This window comes from Neovison vison, chromosome 12 (assembly GCF_020171115.1).
Source record: "Neovison vison isolate M4711 chromosome 12, ASM_NN_V1, whole genome shotgun sequence".
Taxonomy (NCBI): Eukaryota; Metazoa; Chordata; class Mammalia; order Carnivora; family Mustelidae; genus Neogale; species Neogale vison.
Genome location: NC_058102.1, coordinates 16,039,337 through 16,054,099, shown reverse-complemented (window position 1 = coordinate 16,054,099; position 14,763 = coordinate 16,039,337). Strand labels below are relative to the sequence as shown.

At 48.3% G+C, this 14,763-nt stretch overlaps 1 protein-coding gene across 1 annotated transcript in view; it reads right to left on the bottom strand.

Annotated features, from left to right (window-relative positions):
- Positions 1–14,763, bottom strand: part of NUAK1 (NUAK family kinase 1) — a 70,714-nt gene that overhangs the window by 15,897 nt on the left and 40,054 nt on the right. Inside the window, exons 3-4 of the mRNA XM_044229380.1 lie at positions 5,041–5,192; positions 2,238–2,303 (exon numbers count right to left, since the gene is read on the bottom strand). Coding sequence (XP_044085315.1) covers positions 2,238–2,303; positions 5,041–5,192 — 218 coding nt within the window. The remainder of the gene's footprint in view (positions 1–2,237; positions 2,304–5,040; positions 5,193–14,763) is intronic.

Below are 14,763 nucleotides of genomic sequence, written 5' to 3'. Positions count from 1 at the left end.
GTTCTATGTATCTGTTATTTATCTATACAACAGACAGGGAGCGCAGATGGAAGGACTCGGTCCTGGGAGCTGGGAGGCTCCGCACCCCCGCCCCACTGCTCCTGCAAATGCTCCCTTCCCCAGGGCTCCTGCCCCATTGTTCCCAGCACAATTGCTTTCAGAATTCTAACTATTCTTCTCCTCCATTGGGAAATTCTATGACTCCATAGGAAGCTATGTGCCTTATCACTTCTGGGACTACATCATGGGACCAAGAGGTCACACTGTCCCACAGAACCCAATCCCCAAGCCAGAGGCTCACATTCCAGGCCTTGTAAAGACTACATTTCATTTGGAGAGCTCCAGGGGGCAGGTGGCAGGAAGAATCTGCAGAGAAAGTTACCAGGGTAGATGACACAAACCATGAGAAATGTGCCCCTCGGACCAGAATCCAGTTCTCTAGCCCTGGCCTGGCCACCACTCCCAAGGACCCAGGCACCTTCACAGCCGCTGACTCCCCGTTCAGTGTCCTCTCTGGTGACCAACTGCTGGCGCAGGGACCTTGGATACTAGGAGTTGAGTGCAAATCCCCACATTTGCCCTTGACTCCCAGGCGCCCCAGCCACAGGGCACGGCACACATAACTGCTCAGGAAACTATTCACTGAGAAAATGAATCCATAGACAACCACCCCCAGAGGCAGGACTGGCATCCCTACTGGACACGTCAGAACACCGAGGCTTACGGGAGTCATTGACCCAAAACACTGACATTAGTCAGGGACAGAGTCGTGATTCAAATCAGATTGCAGGCCCCCCAGCTCCAAAGCCACCGCTCTTGATCTTGACTCACTACACAGTGCTCAGCAGCGTACAAAGCTAAACACAGGGCATCTTGTTTAGTCCCGAACACAAGCCTGCGAGCATGACTGCTACCCCCGTGTTACGTCGCAGGAACACAGTGAAGTGGCTCTCCTGATGGCATGCAGCAAGGAAGCCACACAGGAGGGAATTTTCTGACTGGACACCAAGTGCTCCTGCTAGAAGAATCCAGAAAGGGAGAGACCTTGAGCTCTCACTTCCTAATCCTAGGAAGAACTGCTTTGACCAACCCTTTCCTCTGTATTCTATGGACCAGCACAGAAAGAGGTCAACCTCTGGCAAAAACAAGAGGTCATCCCCAACGTGACTTCGAGGAGCCTCTCAAAGGAAACAATGGTGACTAATGGCGGCCGCCATGATCTGCAAACAGAATCCAAACACGGAGCAAGGGAACAGTCTCCCTGCGATACACCCCCTCCACTGAGAGCAAGAGCAACCAGCAAAGGGGACAACCGAAGGTCATTCCCATGCCTTGTCCGGGGACCAGGGATGAGGCACTAACGTCACCAGTGGCCAATTACAGGGATCCCCTGGTGTCAGGAGTACTGAGGCCATTTCTTAATGAAACCCATGCGACGAGCTGCGTTTATTTTGAAACTGTATTTGCTTATTTTGCAGCCGTGATCAAAAGGACATCCAGAGTGCCCCGTGGGAGGCGCTTGAACCCTGTGGGCCAGGAGAGTTTGCTTCAACTCCAGCGGCAGCCAGCAAAAACACTCTTCGTGGAAGCCAGCCCTGTCACCGGATGGTATGCTCCTTTCCCAGCAGCACACACCACCACAGTCAGCTTCCCAGTTCCTGGGCTGGTTTGAGGGGTGGGAGGGTCTGGAGAGACAAGGAGGCGGCATGGCACCGCAGTGACAGAAGGCTGGCAGGGAGGCAGTTCCAACTCTTACATAACCTGGGGCCCTGCTGACAACTCAAACCCTCGTGAGTCAGACACACGTGGGCTCAAACCCCAACTCCACTTAGGTACCGCTGTGTTACCTCGGGTTGGTTACTTAACCTCTCTGTGCCTCGCTCTCCCTATCTGCAAAATGATGTCAATAACGGTGCCCATCTCATAGGGTTGTGAAGATTAAAGGTAAGCGATAGCTGGCAAACATGATAAGAAATACACATGCAATACGTTACAGTCGTAGGTGTTTTTATGGTGATGACTACTTCCTGAGGACAGGGATGGTATTTTCATCATCTTTTTTATGCCAGCACAAAGATGGCAGTCTGGCATGTTGCTGGAGACAGATACATGCTGGTCGAACTGGAGGACTGGGGCTGGACTGAGGTGACTCCCCACACCCTCCTGGTTTCGAGGCTGCAGCCTGAGGCACCTTGAGTCCTCGCCCTGGGAATCAGTCCACCAGGCAAGAGCCTTACCTTAATGTTGCAGCTGTCATCCAGCAGGATGTTTTCCAGCTTCAAGTCCCGGTGGACCACGCCGTTCTGCAACGAGAAGACAGGAGCGGACGTGAACGGGGCGGCCGGCCCGAGAGACAGAAAGAGGGGGCAGGAGGGTGAGCAAAAGGAGAAGTTTGACAGATTAAAGAAACGCGCCAGCCCTGGTGGTCTCTGCCTCCATCCTTCAGGGCTCGCCTCGCTGTCATGACGCTCCCCGCCAGCCAGCGACCAGCGACAGGAGAGCATTAGTCACTTGCTGTGTGGTGAGGGGAAAATGACTGGAATCCATTCTCCCCCAGAGCTTGTAAAACAGCAGGGGGATTCTTCGACGGAATGTCATTCCACTGCGTAAAAGCAAGAGAGTCGCGGCGGAGGGGGGCGAACAATGTCTGTCTGTGCTGCCCTTCTCAGCGAAGCAGCAGATTTCTCTGCTGGAGACTCAGAATGTGGGGTTCACGGGTCCCGCTTGTCTGCCTGCCTGCCCCACCCCCGCAATGGACATTTCCAGAACAGTTGGGAGGGATGTTCTGCAAGATCCACTCTGCTCAGCTAGACTCGAGGGTGAAGGTGGAGGGGCTGGGGAGACCCTGGCCACCGGGCTGACCCAGCAGGGCATTGCCCTACTGTGCGACCTCTCTGTTCTAGCAAACTCTGGCAAGTCTGGAAACGAACCTGCGCTGACAGGCAGGCAGCCCCGCTGAGGCTGAAAAGGAGTCGTTAACTAATAGCCTGCTGGTCTACCCCACAGTAACAACGGGTACGCGCAAAGCTTCGTAAAACCCAGTGATCTTTCAGTGGGGTAGGGGAGGGCACGGGCAGAGGTGGGACAGAAAGAACCAGCTACTTCAGCTGGGCGGACCAATAGCAGGGAGTCGGTTCTCCATGTCATTGGGCATAAAGGACATCTGAGATTGAAGCTGCTCTTTCGAGCAAACCAATGGGCTAGAACACTTCTGCCTTTCAATCAAGATTTTTTTAGTTCACGATCAGCCTGTTTATTACAGCTGGTGCTTTCTTGTTTATTTTTCCTTTCCATTTGACAGTCCCTACTATCTCCAAAAGCACCGGCTGAAGAGATGAAAGCTGTATTTCTACTCCTTTTTCTTTCTTTCTTTCTTTCTTTTTTTTAAGATTTTTATTTATTTACTTATTTATTTGACAGAGAGAGAGAGAGATCACAAGTAGGCAGAGAGGCAGGCAGAGAGAGAGAGGGAAGCAGGCTTCCTGCTGAGCAGAGAGCCCAATGTGGGGCTCCATCCCAGGACCCTGAGATCATGACCTGAGCCAAAGGCAGAGGCTTAACCCACTGAGCCAACCAGGTGCCCCTCCACTCCTTTCTCTAATGCATGCCTTCCTGGATGTGTTTTGACCTCAGAGAGGCACAAACCAAGGCTCCTGGAAGAAGGATACAGAATCTAAAGTCCCCCATTTGTTTCTAGTTTTAAAGACTGGGAGCAGTTTGGGTTTATATTATTGCGTTCCTACTTTTCAGAGTAAGAGGGAATGAGCTTGATAAAGCTCCATTCATACAAAATCCCAAGTATTCACCCACCTCAGATGATGGAAATCTGACCTGTAGAGCTTTATGCTGATGCATGCCTGAGGATGATGTACAAAACTCCGTATGATCTGAGTCATCAGTGCCTTTTGAGTCGGCAAAGAGAAGCCCAACAAGGTTCACATGGGTTAAGGGTTTTAGATTTGAGTAGTATCTTCTAATTACATATGGAGCTTCTCTTGATTAACCGGAGTATTTAACTAACCGGAAGGCCCCATGTTGCAATCATTTGAACAAAGAAATTTGACTCTACTTTGGATGCCATGTTGGATTCAAGTCATTATTGTCCTCAAAGTGAAAGACTGTTCCAGGTGTGACTGTTGGCGGAAAATACGAGTACAATGGGAATCATGACTAACATGATTAACAATGACGATGGCTGATACACGTCTTGGAATTAGCTGCGTACTTCATTTCCCTCTCCAGAGACAAATGGTAAGCTAACCTGGCTTTATTATATGTGTGTAGATAAAATGTGTGTGTAGGTACGTAACCTATGTGGAAGTGACCTATGCAAGGAAAGATACCAAGAGCACAGAAAGGTTCACAGCCAGTGACTTCACTTCTGGAATTTCCCTCAAGTGAATCACTCAAATGAGAGGAAAAGGTTAATATATAAAGAAATTGGAACCAGCGTTAAATGTCCAACAATGACAATAATTGCAGAGAATTTTTAGTAACATAGGAACGTGTTCAGATTAAAATACTAAGTGACAAGGCAAGACACAAATGTAAAAATACATGTACTGCGGTACTCTCGGTCCTGAAATGGAGGAAGGTCATTGGCAGAGAAACTGGGGAAAATCTAAAAAAAATCTGGAATTTTGTTAATAACACCACCCGAATGTTGGTGTCTCGGTTTCAACAAATGTATTATAGTGAAGTAAACTGTTCCCATCAGGATAAAGCGAGTGAGGGGCATACAGGAACACTCTGTACCAGCTTGAAAACTTCACTGTACACCTAAAATTATTCCAAATAATAAGTTCAATTAAAAAAAAATGTTAGGAGGTGGAGATGGGAAAGAAACGAACAAAAATGTCCATCATGGGTTATGCTGGGGTTCCGGAATTATGGGTGATGGTGATTTTCTTCTATTTCATAAATTCTCCATGCAGACAACAATGGGTATCACCTGTAACCACCTGTATACTGTGGTATCACCTGTATCACATGACCATCAAAACCATCGGTGACCAAAGCTGTGGCGGGGCTCGGCCGTACCTTGTGACAATAATGCACAGCGGAGACAATCTGCCGGAAGAAGTGTCTGGTCTCCCTCTCGCTGAGGCGTCTCCGCTCGCTGATGTAATCATACAGCTCCCCCTTGCTTGCGTACTCCATGATGATCACAATCTTATCTTTGTTCTCAAACACTGTGGGGGGGACAGCAACACACAAAACCCTGTTTATCCAACAAGCCCGCTTATGGCTCCAGAGGGTACAAGGGGGGACAACGGAGATGTCACTGAGCAGGGGCCAAGGGCGACCGGTCAGGACACAAGTCAGGCCATTCCACGTCACGAGGAGCTGGCGAGTGTTCCAGCCAGGTGGACAATGACATCACCGCTCTTGTTACCGGACACACCTTGGCAACCTTAAGGGGAAGGTGCCTCTCATTCCTGAGGGCCCCACACCCTTCCCCAAGATCATTGTCCTGAGCCCCGCCTCCAAGAACAGGACCCTGTCGACAGGAAAATAGATGGTAACACCTACCTTCTATGAACCCTTCGATATGGACCAGCTACCCAGACTTCACAAGCTACTCAGAACCCAAAATGGGTAGCTGGACTTGTCACCTCTTTGTTCAAATCTTTCTAGATTTTCCATCTCCTCAGAATAGAACCCAAAGTTCCAAACATGAACCCGCAGGTCCTGTTTGAGCCCGTGGATCCATCCCAGCCCTATTCTCTGTATTCTGTGTATTTGTTCAGTCTGTCTCCCCCACTAGAGTGTACATGAGGATTGCTCTGCTTCACTCACAGATGTCTCCCCAGCACTCAGAATGCTGACAGAGGGGCTCCATTCGCAATTATCAAATGAGTGAACTCAAAACTTCCTAAGGGCATTCTGGACAATTCAGGAAAGAATTACCTTGCCCTTACTATGTGCCAAGCTCCCGTAGGGTTTTGAGTACCTGACATGTCCTGACTCATTTAGATCTTGCAACAAACTTTCAGAGAAATACCACTAATTTTACCACTAGAAACAATGGGGACACTGAGGCCTGAAGAAGTTAAGAGACTTACACAGTTGGGCTGAGCCCACCAGACTGGACAGGGCTCATCTCTGGCTTCCAGCGTGGACAGAGACCCATGATACCACAGCCTGGGTGGCATGTCAGGACATAGCAATCACCCCAACCTGGGCTCCCTGCCTCAGTCCCTTCCCACCCAACCCCCACACCACCATGGAAATTGTTTTCCCAAATGCCTGTAAATGCGCGCGCGCACACACACACACACACACACGCATACACACTTCTGTTTCCCACCTCCTTCCCTCTGCCTTTACTACCTGCCTTACCTGTAGGGGAAACTCCAGCCCACCTGTCAAGACTGAACTCAAACACGGCTTCTATTTGCCACCCTCTCCCTGTCACTGTGCTACCCCATACTTGTATGAAGCACTTTCAAATACATGGATTTGTTCGCTGGTTTACATACCCATTTCTTCTGCCTGGACTGTGAGTCTGGAACTTGACGTGTAAAAAGTTTACTTTTAGAATCAGACCCCCCTAAGTGGGATTCCTGGATCTGCCTCTTACTTGCTGTGTGACTCTGGGGGAGTGGCTTGCCCTCTCTGTGCCTCCGTTTCAGCAACTATAAAGTGCAAATAATACTGCTTCTTAGCACTTCTACTACTACTCAGTACTTCTTAGAACTGTTGGGAGTGTTTATTGATATTGGGTATGTTAAATGCTTAGAACAAGGCCTACACTTACGGCATGTACGCAGTGCCATGAGCTATTATTGTTACTATTGATATTATTGGACCCCAGGGCTGTAGCACTGAGCCAGACTCCTAGACACACTCAGTGAGAACGGAATTGAGCTGGAACATGCCCCAGGCCTGGGTCCTCTGTCCTCCCACACCTTGTCACTGGCTGTTAGAAGCGCAAGGCCCTCCAGTTCCTTCTTGGCTCCTTCAAGTCCAGCCAAACCTCTCTGATAAAAGGAAGGGGAAGGAGGAGAGCAGGGAGGAGGAGGAAAGAGAACAGCCAGATAAAATTGGCTGCTCCTGCGTCTGCTGGCCTCGGTGTACCCTGAAGCCTTGGCTCCTGCCAGGGATTTCAGCCCATTGTGCCCTTTTCATTAACAATAAACTCTGGAACCTAGGAAAGCTGCCTCGGATGCGTGGCTCAGGCTCCGAAAACGATGGAATGATAGGCCAGGAGAGGGCCGCGGGCTTTCTAATTTTTAAAAGCGGGGGAGGAAGAAAGAAGGAAAGTGCTTTGACAGGGAAATAAGCAAAGGGGCTCATAAGTCTGATGAGCCTTCTTGGGACTTCTTGGGACTTCCCCAAGAAGTCCGATGCATCCCTAAAGGAGGCCAAAGTCACAGGTCCCTTCAGTGACTATCAGAAAGCATGGCTTGCTGGTCTCACGCAGACAAAAGGACTGTTTCGGTGATGGGATTCCTCCCTTTCCAATCGGCCAGCACAGTATGACACAGAGACAAGCAGAATTCATTTCAACACCAGACTCCGTGAGGAGTCTCCACCAGTGAGTCCTGCTAGGCCACCTCTAAAACGTAGCCTGATTTTGTCCTCCCAGCTGACGTCCTGTCCCTGCGCACCCCTTGCTCTGAATCTCCATCCTGGCTGCTTTCCTGCCTTTCTCTCCTGCCCCTCAGCTGACTTTCTGTATTTAGAAGGGGCTGGGGAACAGCTCCACATGCACGTGCCATACACACGGGCCCTGCAAGATATTCTGCAGGGAAAAAGTGTCCTGTGTGCAACCACACTGGAAAACAGTGTAGAGGTTCCTCAAAAGACTGAAAATAGAGCTACCCTATGACCCAGCGATTGTACTACTGGTATATATCCTAAAGATACAAATATGGTGCTCTGAAGGAGCAGGTGCACCCGAATGTTTATAGCAGCAATGTCCACAATAGCCAAACTATGGAAAGAACCCAGATGTCCATCAACAGATGAATGGATAAAGAAGATGCGGTGTATATACACAATGGAATACTATGCAGCCATCAAAAGAAATGAAATCTTGCCATTTGCAACGACGTGGATGCAACTAGAGGGTATGATGCTCAGCGAAATAAGTCAATCGGAGAAAGACAACTATCATATGATCTCCCTGATATGAGGAAGTGGAGATGCAACTTGGGGGGCTTGGGGGGTAGGAAAAGAAAAAATGAAAGAAGATGGGATCGGGAGGGAGACAAACCATAAAGGACTCAATCTCAAAAAACAGACTGAGGGTTGCTGGGGGGAGGGGGAACCGGAGAGGGTGGGGGGGATATGGACACTGGGGAGGGTATGTGGATGATGAGTGCTGTGAAGTGTGTAAACCTGGCGAGTCACAGACCTGTACCCCTGGGGATAAAAATACATCATATGTTCATTTTAAAAATAAATAAAATAATTAATTAATTAATTTTTAAAAATGTCCTATGATCACGCATCAGCAATTTTTTTTTTTTTTTGAAAATGTTAATACCTGATGGCCCTTGGAGGGTCTGGCTTCTTTGATTCTGAATTTTGCCAGTTAATTTGGCCATTTCAACCTCCCTCCTGATATCAGGAGGAACAACCAGGAAGCTGGTCTGGGAAACAAGGGTGAATGAGATGAGAGGCAGGCCTCAGGGGCAGCCAGGTGAAGGAGCTGTCCCAGGGGCCACATGGGGCTCTGAGGCCCCACCACCACCCCTCCCACAGCCAAGTCTCAAGGTCAAGACCCTCACTGTAACCCTCGATTAACTAAAGGCAAATAGCAGTTCTGGACGTGGTACACCAGTGATTCATCAAGGAGACCCCATGGTGTTAGGTATGAAGCTTCGAGTCCTTTCTGATAACGGCGGCCCTTACTGAAGGCCTACTGTGTGCAGGCACTGAGCTAATAAGCACTTTGCTTGAATTATATCTTATGGCTTCGGAACTGTGAGTATCCTCGTTGTGCCCGTGAGAAATTCTGAGTACAGCCAGGTTAGTGACTACCGTGGCCAGAGAGCAAGTCCGAGGCGGAGGCAGGCCTGAGCCTGCAGTCGGACCGCACATGCCACACTCCTAGCCACCACGCCATTTTACACAAACCTGACCGCCCCCCTCCCCCCCCACCGAACCTCGGTCTCCTCATCAGTCAGATGCAGAGCACCTGGGGAGCTCCCAGGACCCGCTCCTTCGGTGCCTCGGCCAGTGCTCAGTAATGGGAAGCTATCCTCAGAACTACCCATCTGCCTCTCAGCCAGCTCCTGCAAAACAAAACCCTAAGACTTTTCTCTCCGGGCTGCCATCCCTCTTCAAAACGTGTTGTGGCTGGAACACCTGTGTGGCTCAGTCGGTAGAGTGTCTGACTCTTCATTTCAGCTTGGGTGGCGATCTCAGGGTCGTGGGATCAAGCCCGGCTCTGAGCTCAGCGTGAAATCTGCTCGGGTTTCTCTCTCTCCCTCTGCCCCTCCTCTCTGCCTGACATGAAAACACACTCTCTCTCAAATAAATAAATAAATCTTTAAAAAAAAACAAAAAAAAAAACCTACTTCTGAGAAACACTTGTACATTTAAAAAAATAAATTTTTAAAAAAATGTGGTGTGGCTACCACAGAATCACTAAATTTTCGATCAGGAAGGGCCTTAGAGATCAACTATTATTTCTCCAGAATAGCCCAGGATTTCTAATGTGTAAGAGCAAGGCCTTGGGAATTTGTCCTGAAGAATGACCAACTTCCGCACTTTTGGCCCAAGGCTCCTTGCCCACGTTAAGGTCACTATCAGGGAGGTGATAGGAACCCTCCTGGCCATTCTTCTGGCAAAAAGGGCCGCTTCCCTTGGGCACTTTTACAACTGGTTATTTATAAGCCCAGAAATCTTGTCTGTGTTTATGTTATTAGTCACTAAGCAAAAGCTTATTTTCCACCAGTTGGGAAGGGTTTCCTTTCTGAAAAATGAAAGCCTGTGTCTCTTGGCCAGACAGTTTTACCCAGAAGCCCAGTGGCTCCAGAACGGTAAGGAAAACTATGGCCCTTGACATGCCAGGCCCTACCAGGAAAATCAAAACCCTGAATAGAAACTTAGCTCAGCGTGACTGAGCCCACAGCACGGGGGCCATGCCCATGTGTGGCAGATTCAGGCTTGAGTTCTAACAATACACTCGTATAAAGAACTCGCTATGGGCCTGGCACTGGGGCTACTGAGAGAAGACTTTACTAGGGGAAGAGAGGGGAAGGCAGGCCCGGCAGAGGCAGCAGCAGGAGCAAGGGTCGAAGCAGGAGCAGAACCACCAGGGATTGGCAGGGGCTGGGGACAAAGGGACAAGAAGGGAGAGGCAAGCTATGAATGAGCCACTGAGGCCTTGAACTCCCACAAGAAGCTCTATGGGGGAAGTCAGATGGGCTCAAACATTACCAAGAATAACAAACAGATGGAACAAAGGACAGGGCAAGCACCCAGCATCCTGGGCTATGAAATAGCCCAAAGCACCCTTCTTCCTAAGAGCCTTCCATGCTGAATAATGATCTCTCCTTCCTCCGAAGACTTATTACTAGTAACAATAGGTAACACGTTTTGAACAATTCCTCAATGCCATGGATTGTCACAGTTAATCCCAACAATCCTAGGAGGTAGGTATTAACATTATCCCTGCTTTGGAAATAGGGAACGGCACTTAGACAGGGAAACAACATGGTCAGCACCCGGCAAGGCCTATCTTCCCTGTGTCCTCTTTCTGTCACTAACCATCTTCCCAAGCACATCTATAAGCCAATACCATGAATAGGATGATTATAAGTCAGTTCCATAGATAAATTCTACCAATTGTCTACACATGGAATCATGCTGAATATATTCCTTTGTGTCTGGCTTCATTGGCTCAACAGTGTAAGAATAATCCATGTTTGTTCCATGTAATGGACGACTGTTCACTCTGCTATAGAGTAATCCATTGTATGAATGTACCGAGGCTGTATCCATTCTACTGTTGATGGATATTTGGGTCGTTTCCAGGTGAGGGTCATTATGAAGAGTGCTGCTGTAAACTTTCTTTCGAAGCTCATCTGTACATATTTCTGTTGGGCAGATAACCAGGAAGGATTTGATCCCAAATGCATAGGACTCAAAAGCTTCTGTTCTTCCCACGACTCCCCACCACCTGCCTCCATCATCCATTTAATTTCCTTGCATAATACTTAACAGTCTCCTTTGTTAAAGACACCAGCATCACTGTTTTGTTTTGTTTTTTTTTAAATCAATCTGAAGCATTTTCTGCTTTGTGTTAAAGGGGATAAGAATGCAACATGAGGCAGAGTCTTTGCCCTGGAGGGGCTGCAGTGCAGTTGGATAGCATAGTAGTGTTCATAAAATAAACCAAGTGATAACCTGTATGATACAGATTTTAAGGACCAAATGATCAGAGAGAAAAATAAGTGAGATAATGCACATGGCCTGAGAAAGTTCCTAGAGAAACAAGCATGCAAGCGAACCACCCAAAACGCCTTGGGTTTTGCTTGCCTAGGATGGTTTTACCATTGTTTCTGCATAGACCGATATCCAGACTCTGTCCGCTCTCTTCCACTGTCCCACAGAAAGGCATTCTTCCCAGACACCAACTTAAACGATTTCTCTTGCTTTCTGTTTATTTTCCATTTCAAGGGAGAGTGGGGATTGGTTCCTATAGCAACAGCTACTTCTCCAAATTAATTCTGAATTTCATCAGATGTTCAGTTTGACGGTCCAGCTCTGCCTTCTGATTGTCTGGCTTTCCCAACCATGCTAATCACCCAACTCCTAACAACTGCCTCCTGTTGCCCCCAGGGTGAATAATACAATTTGTATGACTTGAGCAAATGAGGATTACAAAACAATGCTCTGGCCCAGGAGAAATGCTGATGAGTGAGGAGATCTTGGGATTTTAACTGTCCGTCAGCCATTCTAGAACCAAAGATGCGAGGCCATTTGGACAAAAATGGGCTTTAGGAAGGGAGAGGATGGGAAATCCCTTTACAGAATGCTGCATGGACAGCAGGTTACAAAAAAAAAAAAAAAAAAGGAGGTTGTCTTTCTGGTTTACAAGTAACCTCAGAAGAGGAAGATGCATTTGTTGGTTTTAAGCAAAAAGGCCAACAGCCTAGAGTGGACCAGTCAAGATTCTCCTCATGCCTTTGCTTTCAATCAACCCCATATCTTAAGTTAGTTCATTCTTTCCATGCGGTTGCCTCCCCACATGACAGCATTTTTACTGCCTTCCTGACATCTCGGACAGATGGACCACTCCACTCCTCAGGGGTGCACTTTTCTAGAGGTCATATGATCCTCATGGAAAGTAGCTTATTTTTCATTTCAGAAATGAGTGGTCTTTCCTTTGCAACAACTGTCTGCAACCTAATTAGATCCTTTAGTCAATGCAAGATCCATTCTTCAAGAATTTCCTCCCCAGAACTAAATTTCAAGCACCTCATAGGCTCAGGGCTTCACAAAATGGTCTTCTGATCCCCTAAGTCTCAAAGCCCATGGCAGTGAGAGTGACGAAATTATACTGGGCTGGCAGCTCTCCCACTGACAATGAGTTGGTCCAAGTTGAATCAATGTGTTTCCTGGTCAGGACAATGAAAGGCTCTTTGGTTCACTAATTGTCTTTTCTTAAACCAAAACTCTCTCTGGATGTTGGTTGGCATGTGCAAGGAGAACCATAGCCAATAAGGCCACCCACTACCAGCAGTGGACTCCACAGAAGGCAGGAAAAAATGGTAAGAAAGTATAGAAGAAGAGGGGATGCATATGTCTTGCCAAGAACCACTCATTCCTGCTAAGACCAACAGTGCTATCTGGGGGTCCAATAACCAATCCTAGGAGGGCAGGGGATGTGGCCAGGATAAAGGAAGGAGCTATCCTTATAAAGGATAAAGGAAGGAGCTCTCTCTACATAGGAGAGAGAATCAATGGCACCATGTTTGTTGAGCCATTGGATTCCACCCTCCTTCCACAACCATCCCTGGGGATATTTCCATGGGAACAAGGAGGACTGTGAGGTGATGTGGTCCATCGACCATCACCACACACTCATCAGCCACACCCCACGGTCTCCCCAATCATTTGCTCTGTCTGGCCTTTAGTCTCACACACACACTCACACCATGGGAATCTGAGAGCACTGACAATTGATCAGAACACCTCAGAATGCCCCCCCCCCCAGGCTGACGCTAACCCTCTTGTACTTGACGCAGTGAACTCTGAGGGAAAAAAAGGCTTCTCCAATTCAGGCAACGAACATGGTAGAAACCCATCACCTGTGAAGCCCTACTGCTGCCCTCCCCACCCAAGACTTTGCTACAGGGGCTCATCCCACCCTTACCAGCAGCCAGGGTGGGAAAGTCAGCCCTGTGCTTATCACAACTCTGCTTCTCACCATTGCTTGTCCCACCGTGGATGGCTCAGGACTCCCCTATGAACTCTAAATTCAGGCCCACCTCATCGTGCAACACAGTGTTGGCGTGAAGAGCCTGACTCCCCAGAGCCAGGTTATCTGGGTTCAAATCCAGGCTCTGCCACATACCAACTTAGTGACCTTCCGAAACTTTCTGAGCCTCAGTTTCTGCATCTGTTAAGGTGAAGACCACCGATCCTCATTGTGAAGGTTATCACAGCACGCATCTGTGGGTTAGCCTGTTATTAGTAGGCAGCAAGCCTTAGTCATGCCTGAATCAAATCCAGGATTATCAAGGACAGGTATTAGCAAAATCTGCACCTGGGATCACAGGTGTGCCCTTGAGGGATGACAGGGAAGTGGGAGAACAGAGAAATGGCAGACTAAGTCTCGGGGATGTCAAAGGACTTGCAGCCAAGCCTGAGGTGGAGGCAAGCTTAACTCTCCTAATTAGGGTCCGCTCTTTAGATCCCAGTGGTGTTCCAAAGCATGGATCCCAACCACAGAGCCACCCCTGCCAGAAGAAGCTGCTGTCAGAAATCATCAGGGGAGGGGCCTCTTCCATACCCTACAAGCGTCCTCCATGCATGCTGTCAACCACTGAGGCAAATTAACAAAGCCATCACACTCAAGTTCAAAACGATCCTAAATTACACAACAACACGGTTCCATTTTTTTTTTCCTTAAAAAATTAACTTCAAGGGGCACCTGGGTGGCTCAGTGGGTTAAGCCTCTGCCTTTGCCTCAGGTAATGATCCCAGGGTCCTGGGATCAAGCCCCGAGCCTGCTCCCCTCCCCCCTGCCCCGCCTGTCTCTCTGCCTACTTGTGATTTCTCTCTCCGTCAATAAATAAATAAAATCGTTTAAAAAAAAATTAAGTTCAAGTACAAGTGGTATTATTTGAGGCACTAGAAAATGTTGAATTCCAGGAAGCCCGAGAGGGCGAGGCGAGACAGCCAGGGAGCAGCATGCGTTTTCAGTTGTTTCATTTCTAATCTCCAGCCTCTAGAAAAATGACTTGGGTGTAATCAAATGAAAACAATGAAAATAATACACTTGAAGGTCAAACAGCTAACTTAATAGGAAACTCATTAGAAACGTGGCTGGACAGATTCACAGCTGAAGAGCTCGCGTGTGTGACTGAAAGTGAAGGGAGTTCTGGTGCTGTGTTATTAACCAGGGCGAGTCCTTCCTCTTAGATGGAGCCTGCAGAGACTTCATGTGGAACTTGTGGGTCTGGCAGCAAGGGGAGTGTGTTAAAATGCTCAGCGATTCGCCATGGGTTCAAAAGAGTAAACACAAGCATAATACACCCCTTTGCCAAGTTCAACAAACTGTTTCATGGGGCTCTGAGT